Source organism: Enhydra lutris, unplaced genomic scaffold, assembly GCF_002288905.1.
Source record: "Enhydra lutris kenyoni isolate GAN:26980312 unplaced genomic scaffold, ASM228890v2 scaffoldscaffold30, whole genome shotgun sequence".
Lineage (NCBI taxonomy): Eukaryota > Metazoa > Chordata > Mammalia > Carnivora > Mustelidae > Enhydra > Enhydra lutris.
The window spans coordinates 10,464,839-10,481,215 of record NW_019154114.1 but is presented as its reverse complement, the minus strand read 5'-3'; the positions used below and the strand labels follow the sequence as shown (position 1 = coordinate 10,481,215).

At 40.6% G+C, this 16,377-nt stretch overlaps 1 protein-coding gene across 2 annotated transcripts in view; it reads left to right on the top strand.

The window, feature by feature from the left end:
- The first annotated feature begins 1,042 nt into the window (after positions 1–1,042).
- The window catches only part of LOC111152991 (golgi glycoprotein 1), a 163,894-nt gene continuing 148,559 nt past the window's right edge, over positions 1,043–16,377 (top strand). For both annotated transcript variants that reach the window (XM_022511784.1, XM_022511783.1), the window contains exon 1: positions 1,043–1,483. In XM_022511784.1, coding sequence (XP_022367492.1) covers positions 1,043–1,483 — 441 coding nt within the window. The remainder of the gene's footprint in view (positions 1,484–16,377) is intronic.

Sequence of the window (16,377 nt, the reverse complement as noted above, 5' to 3'; positions counted from 1 at the left end):
CCTGCTGTGCAGAACTTACCATTACTGTGCCGTTCCTCAGTTGAATTAGAGTCCAACCCAGGCCTGATACAAAACTCAAATGACAATGGATGTGAAGACCTTGGAGAAGGTATCATCTCTCCTAAGGAGAGGGAGGGGACAGGGGTGTGAGGTCAACCAACCAATCCCGGCCTAATGTGCTGAAGATGCTGCGCCCAGGTCAGGAGAAACAGTTCCCCAAGGCAGAGACTTGACCTGACACCTAAAGACCTGTTTTGCTATTTTCTTCTCCTCCTTTAAACACGGGGTTAAGTTCTGATTTACAATCAGGATTGCGGCACAAAAGGCTTCCCAATTTAGTAATAATATCGGCTACAACTTTCTGAGCTCTATATTGTTGGCCAGGCACTTTCCCTTATTATTTTTTCTGGTCCTCACAACTATATTTCACATTAGAGCTCCTCCTCGTCTTCATGGGACGAGAAGAATGAGGCTCAGAGAGTTAAAGGACTTGCCCAGTCTGCAGGGGAGCAAAGATTATAACCAGGTCCCTTCTTATCCCGGAACCTTTGCTCCTAACCATTTTTCAAAACTGCCTTCTTCCCTGGATAAGAAAGATTCTGAGGCAGGTAGAAAGCAGCAGGAAGGGATGCAAGAAGAGGCTCTTAGATTTCGGAATACCCTGGTCGTGTATAGTACACCTCTACACACAAAGTTTTTTGTTTTTGTTTTTTCTCCCCAGTCACTGAACAGGCGACATACTCTACCAGCCATCTTGGTTGTGGCAATCCCGATTCCTCTTTATTTTTCTGTGACGACAACCAGGGGAATGAGGTAAAGCCGCCCAGCCCAGGCTTTTTAAGGAGCTCCAGCAATTCCCCCGGAAAAGAGCCTCCGGGACCCAGGGCGTGGGCCGCTTCCAGCGCAGACTCCTCCAGGGCTCCGCTCCCGGCTCGCGGGTCTGCGCCGGCCGGGGAGGGGCTCCGGCCTGGCCCTAGCGGGCCCCGCCCCTCATTTAAATACGCGGCGCCGGCGGGTGCGTCGAGCTCGCCGCGGACCCAAGATGGCGGCGTGTGGACGTGTACGGAGGATGTTCCGCTTGTCGGCGGCGCTGCAGCTGCTGCTGCTCGCGGCGGCCGGGGCCCAGAAAGTCCCAGGCCAGGGCGGCCACAGCCAGGGCCAGGGCCCCGGGGCCAACTTTCCGTCCTTCGTAGGGCAGACTGGAGGCGGCGGGCCGGCGGGTCAGCCGCTGCTCCAGCTGCCTCAGTCATCTCAGCTCCAGCACCAGCAGCAGCAGCCGCAGCAACCGCCTCAGCCGCCGCAGCCGCCTTTCCCGGCGGGTGGGCCTCCGGCCCGGCGGGGCGGAGCGGGGCCCGGAGGGGCTGGCGGGGGCTGGAAGCTGGCAGAGGAAGAGTCGTGCAGGGAGGACGTGACCCGTGTGTGCCCCAAGCACACCTGGAGCAACAACCTGGCGGTGCTCGAGTGCCTGCAGGACGTGAGGGAGGTGAGGAGGCGGGACGGGGCCGGGAGGGCCAGGCCTGGTGCGGGCCCGAGGGTGTTGCCGGCCTTGGAAGCCTCTGACGCCGGTCCGCTGCTTCTCTCTCTTCCTCTGTACTGCGCTCGCTCCTTCCCTCCCCGTCTCTAACTAGCTCCCCGGCGCATTCCGAGAAGAGGACCCCACCCCCCCCCTTCCCTCCCTGGTGCGGGGGTCTGGGATTCAGACCCTGGCTCCTGGCCGCTGTCTGCGAAGGCCTAGAGCGTGTTTATGTTTGCTCCGGTCTTTTGTGTGATGCTCTAAGCACAGTGGCTCCTCGCCGAAGACCTGCTTAGAATTTGGTTATTTGTTTCGACTTGGACAGTTCGTAGCAGCCCTTTTAAACATGAAAAAATGGTTGGCGTACTTAAGCTGTTAAGAAATGATCTGTTTATTGGCAGTAGATAACGTTTGTTTAGGTAACTCAGGTTCTGTTCTGATGTGTATTGTAGTCAATACCGAATTTACTGTCTCTACCCCGTTCTTTTGTAATTTAGCAAATTCCTATTATCAAATACGGTGTTGAAACTGATATATGTCCTTCCCCCCTTCATTTATTTTGATCAGTTCGTAGTGAATCTCAAGCTATTACCCCAAGTAAATTAGAGTCCCAAAGCTTGAAAAGTTGGGACAGCAGTCGAAGCTGTAATACCTATACAGTATCTGTGATTGGGTTTTGGGATCTTGCCTTTCTGACGTCTGAATATGATTTTAGTAGTACCTTTTAATGAAATCTAGATTTGATATTCTATAATGTGAGTCAGTTAATTGACATGTCTTCTCTAGATTTAATGCTGCGGACTTTATTGACAATTCTCAAAGTTTGGGAGCAACTCTGGTAGGGTTGTGGGGTTTTTTTGTTTGTTTAAGGTTAGGTGTATAGAATTAGACCTAAAGGTTAACAAATAGAATGAAACTGCTGCTTGATACAGTTTTGTTTGGGAAATTGTATCATCAGAATTGCCTAAGATGTTCATGACCATGGGAAGATCACTGGTTTGTAGAAAATTGCTAGTCTTGGCAATATTTCACCCACTCCACTCGCACTCCCATCCACTGTGATACCTGCTCTAGTATTCTATACAGAGAATTCACAAGGGGAAGAGACATACAGAATCTGAAGACAGAAAGGAAATTTCCTGAGCCAACAGAAATGTGGGACCGCAGATGACTTCTCATCTACAGTTAGAGAGACTAGGAGGATTCACTGTTACTCTTTATTTTTCAGCTACTTCTCTAGTAGATACAGCTGAGATTCTTAATTGTCAGGCTTTTTGGAATTTTCTATTTGGTATTTGAGGATATATAATCGATGTTCCCTCAGAGTAAGACCCTAATATTGGTGATCAAACACTTTGTTAGTGGTTTGTGGCAGAAGTAGGATGTTATTAGGCAAAGTGGCAAAAAGTGGCCAATGCTTGGAGTACATGTCTCTTTCTTTGTGTGCTTAGGAACATTTGGAAACCTCCACTTACAGAAGCAGGCTTCCTTTGTCATGCAGTAGAAGTGTGTAGCAGCATATGTAATCTATAAATAACAGATTTGATCACTTTTGGAGTCTGTTTAATTTTGTGGGTACTGTCTTGGATTACTTAGTGCAAGGAAACTGGCTTGAAAATGGAGTCCCTGCTCCACATTTGATTGTAAGATTCTCAGCAAGGATACTGTTTCAGTAACTACATTTTTTTCTCCTTTATGGAGATGGGTGTTTAAATTCTTTGAGCGTAGTTACTAGGTCCTATATTTCCTTTGTAACTTTCCAGAATACCTAATTCAGTATTGAGACTCAATAAATATTGCCAACAGATTGAGGATAAATATACTAATGAAGTCAGTTTTATACTCCACAGGAAGAAAACGTATTCTGTAAATTGGAGGTGGGGGTATTTTGGGGACCAGAGCTTTCCAAATTTACAGTTTAGTTAATTTTCCTCTAATTTTATATACATAAAAGTTGAAAAAAGAATACCATGAACTACTGTGTATATTCTTCGGGAGGTGGAACTGTTTTCTTTTCTTTCTTTTTTTTTAAATTTGTAAGTGGGCTCCATACCCAATGGGGGCTTGAACTCGCAACCCTGAAGTCAAGAGTTGCATGCTGTAGGGACTGAGCCTACCAAGCTTCTGGAGGTGGAGCTGTTTTTGTTTGTTTGTTTTTTAATAATTTATTTATTTGATATATACAGAGAGATATACAGCGAGAGAGGGAACACAAGCAGGGGGAGTGGAAGAAGGAGAAGCAGGCTTCACGCTGAGCAGGGAGCCCTATGTGGGGCTTGATCTCAGGACCCTGGGATCGTGACCTGAGCTAAGGCAGATGCTTAACCATCTGAGCCACCCAGGTGCCCCAAGTGGAGCTGTTTTTAAACTTTTTTTTCTTTAAAGACAGCAAAAGAACATTTAAATCCACTTAGTTTGAGAATTAGTTAAATCTGATTTATGTGTTTGAAAGAACATACCTGAATTAAAGAAAGAAACTGCCTCGGCACATTTAAAGTGAAATTATGGAACATGTTTTGCATTTGTTTTTGGTAAGTAGTACTGTTTGATAGGGAATTTGATATAATCTGCTTCTATATCCCTTTGGGTTTTCTTTGTTTTTTTGTTTCCTTCTTTATCCCTTTGGATACTAATTTGGAGAAGGCTGTTCTCTGTGTACTTGGTATTAGAATTATGGAGAGGCAAAGCATGTGTTTAAATGGTAGTAAACATCTTTATTTTGAAACAACATGGGGTATATAGTGTTAGGTTAAGTTTTTTTTTTTATGGTTTATTTTTTTGTTTTGTTTTAAAGATTTTGTTTATTTGACACAGAGAGAGAGAGAGAGAGAGCACGAGAAGACTGAGCAGCCCACAGTGGGAGAGGTTCGAAGCAGGCTCCCCGCCAAGCAGAGAGACCCATGCAGGGCTCGATCCCAGGACCCCAGGATCACAATCCGAGCCTAAGGCAGATGCTGAGGCAACTGAGCCACCCAGGTTCCCCGTGTTAGATTAAGTCTTTTTTTTTTTTTTACACACTTTTTTTTTTTTTTAAGATTTTATTTATTTATTTGACAGAGAGAGATCACAAGTAGATGGAGAGGCAGGCAGAGAGAGAGAGAGAGAGAAGCAGGCTCCCTGCTGAGCAGAGAGCCTGATGCGGGGCTCCATCCCAGGACCCCGAGATCATGACCTGAGCTGAAGGCAGTGGCTTAACCCACTGAGCCACCCAGGTGCCCCTAGATTAAGTCTTGAGCTCAAGTATTTTAAGATTGTCTCTACTGTAGTGCTCAAAGTTATGTAGTAGTTCACTTACAAACTTTATTTGAAGGTATTTATGGCTACCTTTAAATAATTACAGCTGATAATTTCAGTTTGTCTAACGTATCATATCATATGCCAACAAATTAAAATCTGTAACTACAGCAAACCTGAACATGGACTATAGTTCACAGCTTTCCCTCAGTCACTTTGGGTGCTATTTTGGAGGTTGTGTGTCATGAGAGGGATTTTTTTTTTTTTTTTTTGAACCCTTTCAGATGAGTCATGCTTTTTAAAAGGTCAAGTATACCCAGTGGGTCCACTGTTAAATAGTAGATATAATAGTAGTAATGATGGGATAGTAGACCTGGTTACATGTGTGTGTTACATGTGTTGTGTATATACATGTGTAGATGTATGTCAGGTTACACACATGTATATACATACAAAACTAGAAGTAGTGCTAGTCATAAAAAATATAACAAGAATGTATAAAGGTCTGGGCACCCGAGTGGCTCACTCGGTTAAGTGGCTCAGGTCATGATTCCAGGGTCCTGGGATGGAGCCCTTCCTAGGGCTCCCTGCTCACCAGGGAGCCTGCTTCTCCCTCTGCCAGCTGCTCACCCTGCTCATGCTCTCTCACTGTCAAATAAATAAATAAAATCTTTAAAAATAAATAAATAGAATCCATAAAGGGGAAAAAGGAAAAATATACCCTGGGCTATTTTAGCAGGTGGAGGAATAATAATACCAAAGAAAGAGAAAGTACTGCTATGTAGTTAGTAGTTAATATATTAAGAGATAAGACATGCCTTTTTTTTTTTTTTTTTTTTTTTAAGATTTACTTATTTAGGGGCGCCTGGGTGGCTCAGTGGGTTGAGCCGCTGCCTTCAGCTTGGGTCATGATCTCAGGGTTCTGGGATCGAGCCCCGCATCGGGCTCTCTGCTCGGTGGGGAGCCTGCTTCCTCCTCTCTCTCTGCCTGCTTGTGATCTCTGTCTGTCAAATAAATGAATGAAATCTTTAAAAAAAAAAAAAAAGATTTACTTATTTATTGACACAGAGAGAGACAGCAAGAGAGGGAACACAAGCAGGAGGAGTGGGAGAGAGAGAAGCAGGCTTCCCACCAAGCAGGGAGCCTGATGCAGGGCTTGATCTCAGGACCCTGAGATCGTGACCTGAGCTGAAGGTAGACCCTTAATGACTGAGCCACCCAGGCACCCCAAAATAAAACATGTTTTATGTTGAGAATAATTTTAAAATACTTATGTATTTTTGACTGAAATGACTGGTATTATCATGTGTTTAGAAGTTCGGATGGAGACATTGTTTTCTTGGGAGGAGTTTATTAATGATGTGCAGTTTTTCTTAGGGCTTTTTAAAAAGTCTGTTTTTGCTAGATTTTATTTTTTTTTAACATATTTACTTAAGATTTTATTTATTTGAGAGGGAGACAGAGATAGTGAGAGAGAGCAAGAGTGGGGAAGAGAGGGAGAAGCAGGCTCCCCATTGAGCAGGGAGCCCCATGCGGAGGCTTGATCCCGGGACTCCAGGATCATGACCTGAGCCAAAGGCAGATGCTTAATGACTGAGCCAGCCAGGTGCCCCTGTTCTTGTTGGGTTTTAAAACATAAAACTTTCTAATATGGAAAATTTCAAGTATGCACAGAAGTCGAATAGTATGGTGATTCTCTCTGTATGTATCACCCAGCTTCAACTGCCTCTATATTTTTTTGTTCATTTGGCATAGGACTTAGGAGACTGGCATATTTTAAAGCAAGTCCCAGACACATGTCATTTCACTTGCTTTTTTTTTTTTTCCATTTCACTTTCTAACTACTTTGATGTGTATCTTTGATAAGGACTTAAAAAAAAAAACAATGTAGGTATTTAAGATGTACTATTTTATGTATCAAACAGGAATTAACATTTAAACATTACAAACTATAAATCCAGTTTCTTTCTTTCTTTTTTTTTTTTTAAGATTTTATTCCTTTATTTGACAGAGAGAGAGACAGCGAGAGAGGGAACACAAGCAGAGGATGTGGGAGAGAGAGAAGCAAGCTTCCCACTGAGCAGGTAGCGCGATGTGGGGCTCCATCCCAGGACCCTGGGATCATGACCTGAGCTGAAGGCAGATGGCCAACAACTGAGCCACCCAGGCGCCCTATAAACCCTTTCAGACTCACAGATGAACATTTTTATTATTCTATTCTTTTAAAAAATTCTTTTATTTTTGAAGATTTTTATTTTTCAGTAATTTCTGTATCCAACGTGAGGGCTGGAACTTACAACCCCAAGATCAAGAGTCTCACACTTTGTCACCTGAGCTAGCCAGGTGCTTCTGCTCTCTTCTTAACCTTTAATTTAACAGTATCCTAAGATCATGTTTTGCACTCTGTATATTATCTTATGTAAATTTTTTTCAAAAGATTTTATTTATTTATTTGACAGACAGAGATCACAAGTAGGCAGAGAGGCAGGCAGAGAGCCCGATGCGGGGCTCCATCCCAGGACTCTGAGACCATGACCTGAGCCTAAGGCAGAGGTTTAACCCACTGAGCCACCCAGGCGTCCCTCATTTAATATTTTTGATAGTCCTGTGAGGTGAATGTCCTGTTATCTTAGTTGAAACAGGCTCAGAGAGATGAAGTAATATGTCTGATGTTATGTCCTAAGTTGTAGACCTGGTATTCAGTAAGTTCTCTTTGATTTCAAAGTCAGACACTTTGCAATCTACCATGGATGGTTTCAGCTAGGGAAATTGGTATGTGACTGTTGAGAATGCCAGGGGTTCAGAAATGGACACAAAAAATGAGAAGAATTGCCTGGAATTAGAATCCTCTTTTCTTTACTACTGAGAACAATTGGGTAGCTAAAACTCCTATGCACTTGAATATTGTAGATTTCTCAGGTAGACAGACCAGCATTATTAGACAAACCTAATTTAATTTCTAGTTTGAGCCCATCATGAGCAGAATTTCTGCTTAATGAAAAGATTTTCAAATCCCATCTTACCTGAGGCAGGATTTGTACTAGTATATGATGGAAGAATTTATATATATTTCCCTACTGTTTGTGTTGAATCCGTGGAACAGCACAAAGAGTGAACTAGGACTAGAGCTGGCACTGCCATTAACTAACCATATGACTGTGGGCAAGTCTTTTCACTACTTTGAGTTCTGGTTTCCTCACGTATTTAATGAGAGATTTAGGTAATAGTATAATTTCTAAGATCCCTGTTATTTTTTTTAAAGGTTTATTTATTAGAGGGAGAGAGAGCATGTGTGTGAGTGGGCAGGAGGAAGGAGCAAAGGGAGAGTCTTTTTTTTTTTTTTTAAAGATTTTATTTATTTATTTATTTGACAGAGAGAGAGAGAGAGAGAGAGAGATCACAAGTAGGCAGAGGGGCAGTCAGAGAGGGAGGGGGAAGCGGGCTGAGCAGAGAGCCAGATGTGGGGACCTGAGATCATGACCTGAGCCGAAGGCAGAGGCTTAACCCCCTGAGCCACCCAGGCGCCCCAAGGGAGAGAGAGTCTTAAGCTGACTTTCCTCTGAATACAGAGCCTGGACATGGGGCTTGATCTCATGACCTGACTGAGCTGAAACCAAGAGTTGGATGCTTACCCCACTGCACCACCCAGGCACCCAGTAAGATTCCTGTTATTTTACCTGTATAACTTTCCTATATTCTATGTATATTTTGTATAGTTTTTAGGATTTATAGGTATAGCATCTCCTGATTCCTTATTCATTCATGGGAGGAAATAATGATGTGAATAATGCAAAAGGCAATTAATCCAGACATTGTTTGGCGTTAGGATACGTTATGATTGTTTTGTTTGAGCCCATGTGGAATTTCCTCCAATGCTAACTCTCAGTGGTTGGAAGCAATCTAACCACAAAATCAAGGCATTATTGATCCCTTATTATGAAGGAACACTAGTGCTTTAAGAACACCATTGCTTACAGTTGGTTTGATAAATGAGATTGTGATCAAGAAACAGTTATGACATGAGAGTGTTAATCTGTTGGTGCCATACAGACAGTAAATTGTTTAGGGCAATGAAAAGAGGACAAAATTAGGATTTAGACTTGAGTAGAATCCAGTTCTGCTACTCTTAGCTTAAAAGTTTTTTCTTCCTTGGGGCTCAGTGGGTTAAGCCTCTGCCTTTGGCTCAGGTCACGATCTCAGGGTCCTGCGATGGAGCCCTGCATGGGGCTCTCTGCTCAGCAGGGAGCCTGCTTCCCCCTCTCTCTCTGCCTGCCTCTCTGCCTACTTATGATCCCTCTTTCTCTGTCAAATAAATAAAATCTTAAAAAAAAAGTTTTTTCTCGGGCGCCTGGGTGGCTCAGTGGGTTAAGCCGCTGCCTTTGGGCTCAGGTCATGATCTCAGGGTCCTGGGATCCAGTCCCACATCGGGCTCTCTGCTCAGCAGGGAGCCTGCTTCTCTCTCTCTCTCTCTCTGCCTGCCTCTCCATCTACTTGTGATCTCTCTCTGTCAAATGAATAAATAAAATCTTTAAAAAAAAAAAGTTTTTTCTCCCTTAAGTTGTGACTGTCGAACCATGTCACAAGTGAAGATACACATGAATTCTTGAGTTTGATGTGCTACTTATATTTTTCTAATATACATTAAACAAAATATATGGCCATTAATGTATATAATACTAACACCATCTGAAATTATCTTTCTTACCTTCTGTGGTATCTGCTTTGGAAAATACCAAGACTGGATTATCTCTTCAGATCCTTCTAGCTCTGATACTTTGTGATTCTGTGATATGTAAGAATACAGTTATGTAAAAGAGAATGAAAAATTAAAAGCACAGGTGAAAAGGAGAGATACTTTAAGAAATTTAGGGGGTTGTACTGACTAAAATAGAGTTTGAGAATTTTTTCAGAGTCCAGATTATAAAGGGTCTTAGATGTACCACTGGCTCGTTCTCCAACTAAAGCCCAGAAATGGGGGTACCTGGGTGGCTCAGTGGGTTAAGCCTCTGCCTTCGGCTCAGGTCATGATCTCAAGGGTCCTGGGATCAAGCCCCGCATTGGGCTCTCTGCTCAGCAGGGAGCCTGCTTCCCCCTCTTTCTCTGCCTGCCTCTCTGCCTGCTTGTGATCTCTCTCTCTCTGTCAAATAAATAAAATTAAAAAAAAAAAATAAAGCCCAGAAATGGTATATGTTTTCAACCTGAGACAAAAATATCCTTGCAGGTAATTGGGAGTTACCTGTAAAATTCCACTGTCATTGATGAGAAATACTTCTCTAAGAAGTCTCTTAATAGAGTCCTTAATAGTGTATAGTTGCTTAATAATTCATTGTTCTTTGGAAGAAAATGAAAATACTTGAACAATCCAAAAGATGAAATGGTACATTTCTCTTCTGTACACTTCTCCTAATGTGTCCAAAACCAATTTAGTCAGCAACAATCCAAAAACAAAACAAAAAACCTTCACCTGTTTATATAAGATACTTATATATTTGAAAAATAAGCAGTTAAATGGCTTATAGGATGTCATGCAAATTAATTTTTCTTCCTTCAGCAAACATTTATTGGATACCTACCATATGTAAGACACTGTGCTTAGTGTTAGAGGATATAAATGCATGATAATAGTTAGCATTTATTGAAGGCTTTCTGTGTGCCCCGTGCTAAGGGACCGGATGTTTTCTAGGCATTCTATCTCATTTAATCCTATCAGAGATGTATCATTATTATTATTATTTAATGAGGAAACTGCCTTAGGGCCAGTAAGTGGTGGAATTAAGATTTGAAAGCAAGTCTGTCCAGCTATGAAATAGCTCATTCCTCTTCCATCCCTGTAGTACAGCCCAGTGTGGTAGTCACCAGCTCAGTGTAGCTTTTGAGCATTTGAAGCGTGAAGTGTGAATGGGGTTGTGCTGTAAGTGTAAAAGACACACTTGATTTTAAAGTTTTAGTACAAAAAAAACAAATGTAAGATACCGCATTAATTTTTTGTATTGATTACACATTTAAATGGCAATATTTTGGATATATTGGGTTAAATACATTATTACAATCAATTTTACTTATTTTTTAATATGACTATTAGAAAACATAAATAATAGATGTGGTTTACATTTGATTTTTTTTTTTTTAAGATTTTATTTATATATTTGACAGAGAGAGAGACAGTGAGAGGGGGAGCACAAGCAGGGGGAGAGGGAGTGGGAGAGGGAGAGGGAGAAGCAGGCTTCCTGCAGAGCAGGGAGCCTAATGTAGGACTTGATCCCAGGACCCTGGGATCATGACCTGAGCAGAAGGCAGATGCTTAACGACTGCGTCACCCAGGTGCCCCCATTTGATTTCTAATGGACAGTGCTGCACTGGAAGAAGAAAAAGATATCTTTACTAAAAATTATTACTATGGGGTGCCTGAGTGGCTCATTCGGTTAAGGGGCTGCCTTCGGCTTGAATCCTGGTCTCGGGGTCCTGGGATTGAGCCCCGAGTTGGATTCCCTGCCTGGTGGGGAGCCTACCTATCCCTCTCCCGCTCCCCCTGCTTTTGTGTGTGTTCTCTTTGTCAAGTAATAAATAAAATCTTTTAAAAAATAAAGAATTAATATGTTATAAAATAGTAAGTACTATAAAAGAAGGAAAAATTAAATGCTAGGGCACATGCTAGAGGAAGTGGTTGGGAGTATCAGAAAAAAGCTTGTTGGTACTTTTCATTCTTCTTAAAGAGTTTATTGTTAATATCATGAGGTTCTTTTTTTTTAAAAGGTTTTATTTTTCAGTAATCCCTGCACCCAGTGTGGGGCTTGAATCTACCACCCTGAGATCAAGAGTTGCATGCTCTACTGACTGAGCTAGCCAGGTGCCCCCGTATCATGAAATTCTTAATTTAGCTACCTTAAAATGCCTCCTAACCTGGCACCATCCCCATGCCTAATTTATGAGTTGTAAGGGGCGCTCCTTCAACTTGAGAAGAGCAGTACTCACAAAACTGGAAGTCAGTAAGTGGTTCATCTTTATTTGGTTGAATTATAGAAATTGGAAACGTACGAAGGAATCTCAAGTGATGGCCCTCAGAACTGTGCCAGTGCTAAGTCTTGTATCTGCATTAAAATAGAGTGTGGAGGAACAAGAAGTGTGGACTGGAATCTAAAAACAATGAATTAAGAGAACCAGACATCTACTTTCATTTAGCTGTAACAACTTTACTGAAATTAGAAAATTATGTTAGATTGAATGCATAGTATTTATAGTACCTTCTAATGAAGACGCGAATAACATGTGTCACTCTTTGTAGGGGGAGGAGTCATAGTGAAAATGAGTGCTAACTTGAATTCCTGGATCTGTACACTTGTAAAATAGAACAAACTCTTAAATTGTTTCTGTGTTCCTTAAAAATAACAAATGTGATATATATTTAGAATGATAAGTAAGAGAAACAGTGAATTGAAATTATGTGGGGGAAAAATTAACCAGGAGAATGTGCATACAAGCTATAAATCAATTCAGATGCAAAGTAACAACAACAAAGAAGGAAAGAAAAAAAAATAATGTTTAAAGAAAGATACAGAAGGTATCTGGGAAGGTTTCTTTTATAACTTAAGTGTAAACTAGAAAGAGCCTGAAAGTCAACAGAATTCCCAAGTTCCTGCACTGTCCAAATCAGCTGTGTAATGTGATAAGCAATTGAAGTGGACAGAAGCTTCAAGGAGGGAGAAGGGGATGTAATGGAGGGTTTTAATCCTGAGCGTATCTGCCTTCTGTTAATTATTACCATCTACTGAGCACACCTATTTAACGTAAGCAGTAAAAATCAGAATCACAGTCTTGGATTCAAATCCCAAATCATTTATCACTTACCGTGACCTTAGACAAATTAATAGACAACCTTCAGTTGTCTATAAAACAGATAATTTTCTACAAAACAGATAAACCCACTCCTACAGGGTTATGGTGAGAATAAAAAATTTTTAAATATGTAGACCATGCATCAAATTGCATTTGCCCATAAACGGTCTTTCTCTTCCCTTTCTCTTTGTTGTTTCAGAGGAAATGATTCAAGATAAGGTTTTGTGTTCACTGTGTTAAGAGAAATGTGAAATGAATGTAACGTGCCACACATTTTATATAATACTTCCTAGGTAGGCTCCTTAATGAAAACTTCAGTTGAACTTATTTGAAGAGTAAGATCAAGAACATTTATAGTCCTTATATGTTAATTAAAAAAAAAATTTATTGTCTTTTTTTTTTTAAGTTTTCTTTCAGGATTTTATTTATTTATTCTTTAAGTAATCTTTACACCCAGTGTGGGGCTTGAACTCAGAACCCCTGACATCAGTAGTCAGATGCTCTTCTGACTGAGCCAGCCAGGTGCCATGAGAACATTTATAGTTTTTAATGAATATTGAAAATGTATGCACTTTGAGATTATGGAGTGCAAAGGAGTGATTCTCTGGGTAAAGGAATTCAGTTCTGCCAAATGTTCTTTAGTTCTCTTGGCCTAAATGATGCCTAAATTTGGAATATACTGCCTATCAGACAAAGGAAAGTCCCGTTCTTAAATAGAAGAGGAAAAGAATTAGTTCTTGTATTCTGAAGACAGCATTACTTAATGCAGATCCTCCCTCTGTAGAATGGAATGACTAAGAACATAGCTTTTTATTAGCTGAGAAAAAGAAGGCATTGATTCTTTTTGCCTTTTATAAAACCAGATAAATATAAAAATCACTGGAATTTTCCTAAAGATTGGCACCTTTTCAGAGAGAAAGAAATATGTTAGGACTTGATATTGCTAGGGTTGGAACGTTCTCTGGTGCATGAAACAATCTATATTAAAAAATCAATACATAAATTAATCATACCTTAAGGATAGTACAAAATATTTTCAGTATGCAAGCCTTCTTTCTGAGGTAATTAGGCAGCAGAGTTAGTTTTGAATAGTTTTGAAACAGTTAAAACTCCACAGTCTCAGACTGTTAGAACTGATTAGATTTATTAGGACCTTCCTGTTTGCCATGTGTATAGATAAAAGTTTTTGGTGTGGCTGGTTGTTGTTGTTGCTTTATTATTATAAGAAGTTTCAAGAAATTACACTATTGTATATTGATTTCCACCTTTGAAAATGGGTCTAAAATAGGAGAAATTAGAACAGTGAAAACAGAAATCAGAAGAGATTGGTGTGGTTCCCTCCTTCTGGAGACAGATTTATGTTCTTTAGTGCCATGATCTCTGCCTCCTTCTCTGGCTCTTGCCAGCTCCTACAACATCATGGTGTCCCATGTCCCCCGCCCTCCCTGTTTGTGGTGAAGTGTTATAGGCTTCCAGAGAGCACCACCTTACAGCTTGTGAGTTTACAGAGTTGTTGGTTTTTTGTTTTTTTTTTTACAGAGGGTTTTTTTTTTTTTTTAATGTAAATAGTATTTGTTGGTAAAGATTTTATATTCAGTGATTCAGGAATTTTCTGCGCCTGCATGTTGTTCAGTATCTTTCCCTTTGCATAACCCAGTGGCCCTCTGCCACTCCAACTCTTCTTTAGGCATGGTTTTCTGGCTTCATTGTTTTTATTAGATTAAACTGTAAGAGTGACCAGTATTTGGGCCTATTTGACTTATAAAACCAGCAATTTCATGTGGTTCAATCTAATAGTTAAGATTTTGAGTAAATGATATCTGCATTTGCAGCAATTCCATTGTTTGCTTTTTTGTATCATCTTGAAATCTACAGTTAAGAGTGAGGAGATAGGATGAACTTGTCATTTTAGTGGAGAGCTCCACCTTGGGAATCTTCCTAAAATTTTTTTCCCTGAGCTTTTTATTGGGTTTATCTGCCCCCAGGACCAAAAGAAGAGAATCATTCTAGATTATCTTATACTTTTGCTCATCATTTGTAAAATATTTACTGAGCACTTACTGTATGGGTTAATTAATAAAATTGTCTGGCATAAAAAAGGTGACTTGAAGGTTTTGTTTCATATAAAATAATGTGTTCCAAAAAACTTCCTTAACTCTTACAGTAGTGGAAATGTGGAACCAGGTGCAAATATCAGAAAGGACCTTACCCAAATACACTTGTTGTTTTTTGTTTTTTTTTACATTTGTTTTTTAAAAAATGAGTATTGGCCTAACAGTCTTCTCCCTAAATATTTAATTAATCTGAGTCAAGTAAGTTGCTACCCAATATGTGATTTATGAAACCCTTTTATTTATTTATTTATTTGTCAGAGAGAGTGAGCACAGGCAGACAGAGTGGCAGGCAGAGGCAGAGGCAGAGGGAGAAGCAGGCTCCCCACTGAGCAAGGAGCCCGATGCGGGACTCGATCCCAGGATGCTGGGATCATGACCTGAGCCGAAGGCAGCCGCTTAACCAACTGAGCCACCCAGGCGTCCCTATGGAACCCTTTTTTATGTTATTTGTATCTCTTGATAAAGTATACAATAGATAGAGTAGAAATTTTACAGATTTTACAAATTTTACATATAAAAAAGGAATTAGATGGATTGTGATTTGCCTAAATCACATAAATATTAAAAAGAGCTTGGGGTACCTGGGTGGCTTAGTGGGTTAAGCCTCTGCCTTTGGCTTAGGTCATGATCTCAGGGTCCTGGGATCAAGCCCTGTATTGGGCTCTCTGCTCTGGGGGAAGCCTGCTTCCCCCTCTCTCTGCCTGCCTGTCTGCCTACTTGTGATCTCTGTCTGTCAAATAAGTAAATAAAATCTTAAAAAAAAAAAAAAAAAGAGCTTAGACTCCAATCCAAATCTTTTTAAATATAAAGCCTCTTTCTGTGTTACCACATTGCTTTTCTGATAACTTTTACATTTATATACATATACATATTTTTATTTTGTTTTTTTATAACCTTTCCCATTTTTATTTAAATCTGTCAACAAATATTTGAACATATACTATGTGCCTGTTGTTTCTTCAAATAGTTTTTCTGTCCCTACTGTTCCTGGGCTCTAGTTTTACATAGGTTAAATTGCTTGCTATTGTCTCAAGTCTTTTTTTTTGTTTAAAGATTTTATTTATTTATCAGATAGAGATCACAAGTAGGCAGAGAGGCAGGCAGAGAGAGGTGGGGGGAAGCAGGCTCCCTGCTGAGCAGAGAGCCAGATGCGGGGCTCGATCGGAGGACACTGGGATCATGACCTGAGCTGAAGGCAGAGGCTTTAACCCACTGAGCCACCCAGGTGCCCAGGCGCCCCTATTGTCTCAAGTCTTGAAGAGATGTTCTTCACCCTCTCCTCCCCACTGACAGTTGTTTTCTTTCCCCACTCAGTTTCATTGTGGATAATTACTATTGCTGTGTCTTTAGGTTCATTGTTCTTTTTTCTGTGACTTTCATTCTGTTATTAAAGCCTTCTAGTGTATTTTTAAAAATTTTCGATATTTTCTTTTTCATCTGTAGAAGTTTGATTTGGGTCTTTTATATTACTAAGTGCATGTTTTCCTCTACAGTTGTTTTTTTTTTTTTTTTTTTTTTCCAAAAGACTTTAAGTAATTTCTGCACACAGTGTTGAGATCAGGAGTCAGAGCCAGCCAGGTATTGCTTTCTTCATAGACTTTTTCCCTCCTTTTCTTTACAGTCTTGAGTGTATTTATAATCACTATTTTAAGGTTCTCATCTGCTAATTCCATCAGTCGTCAG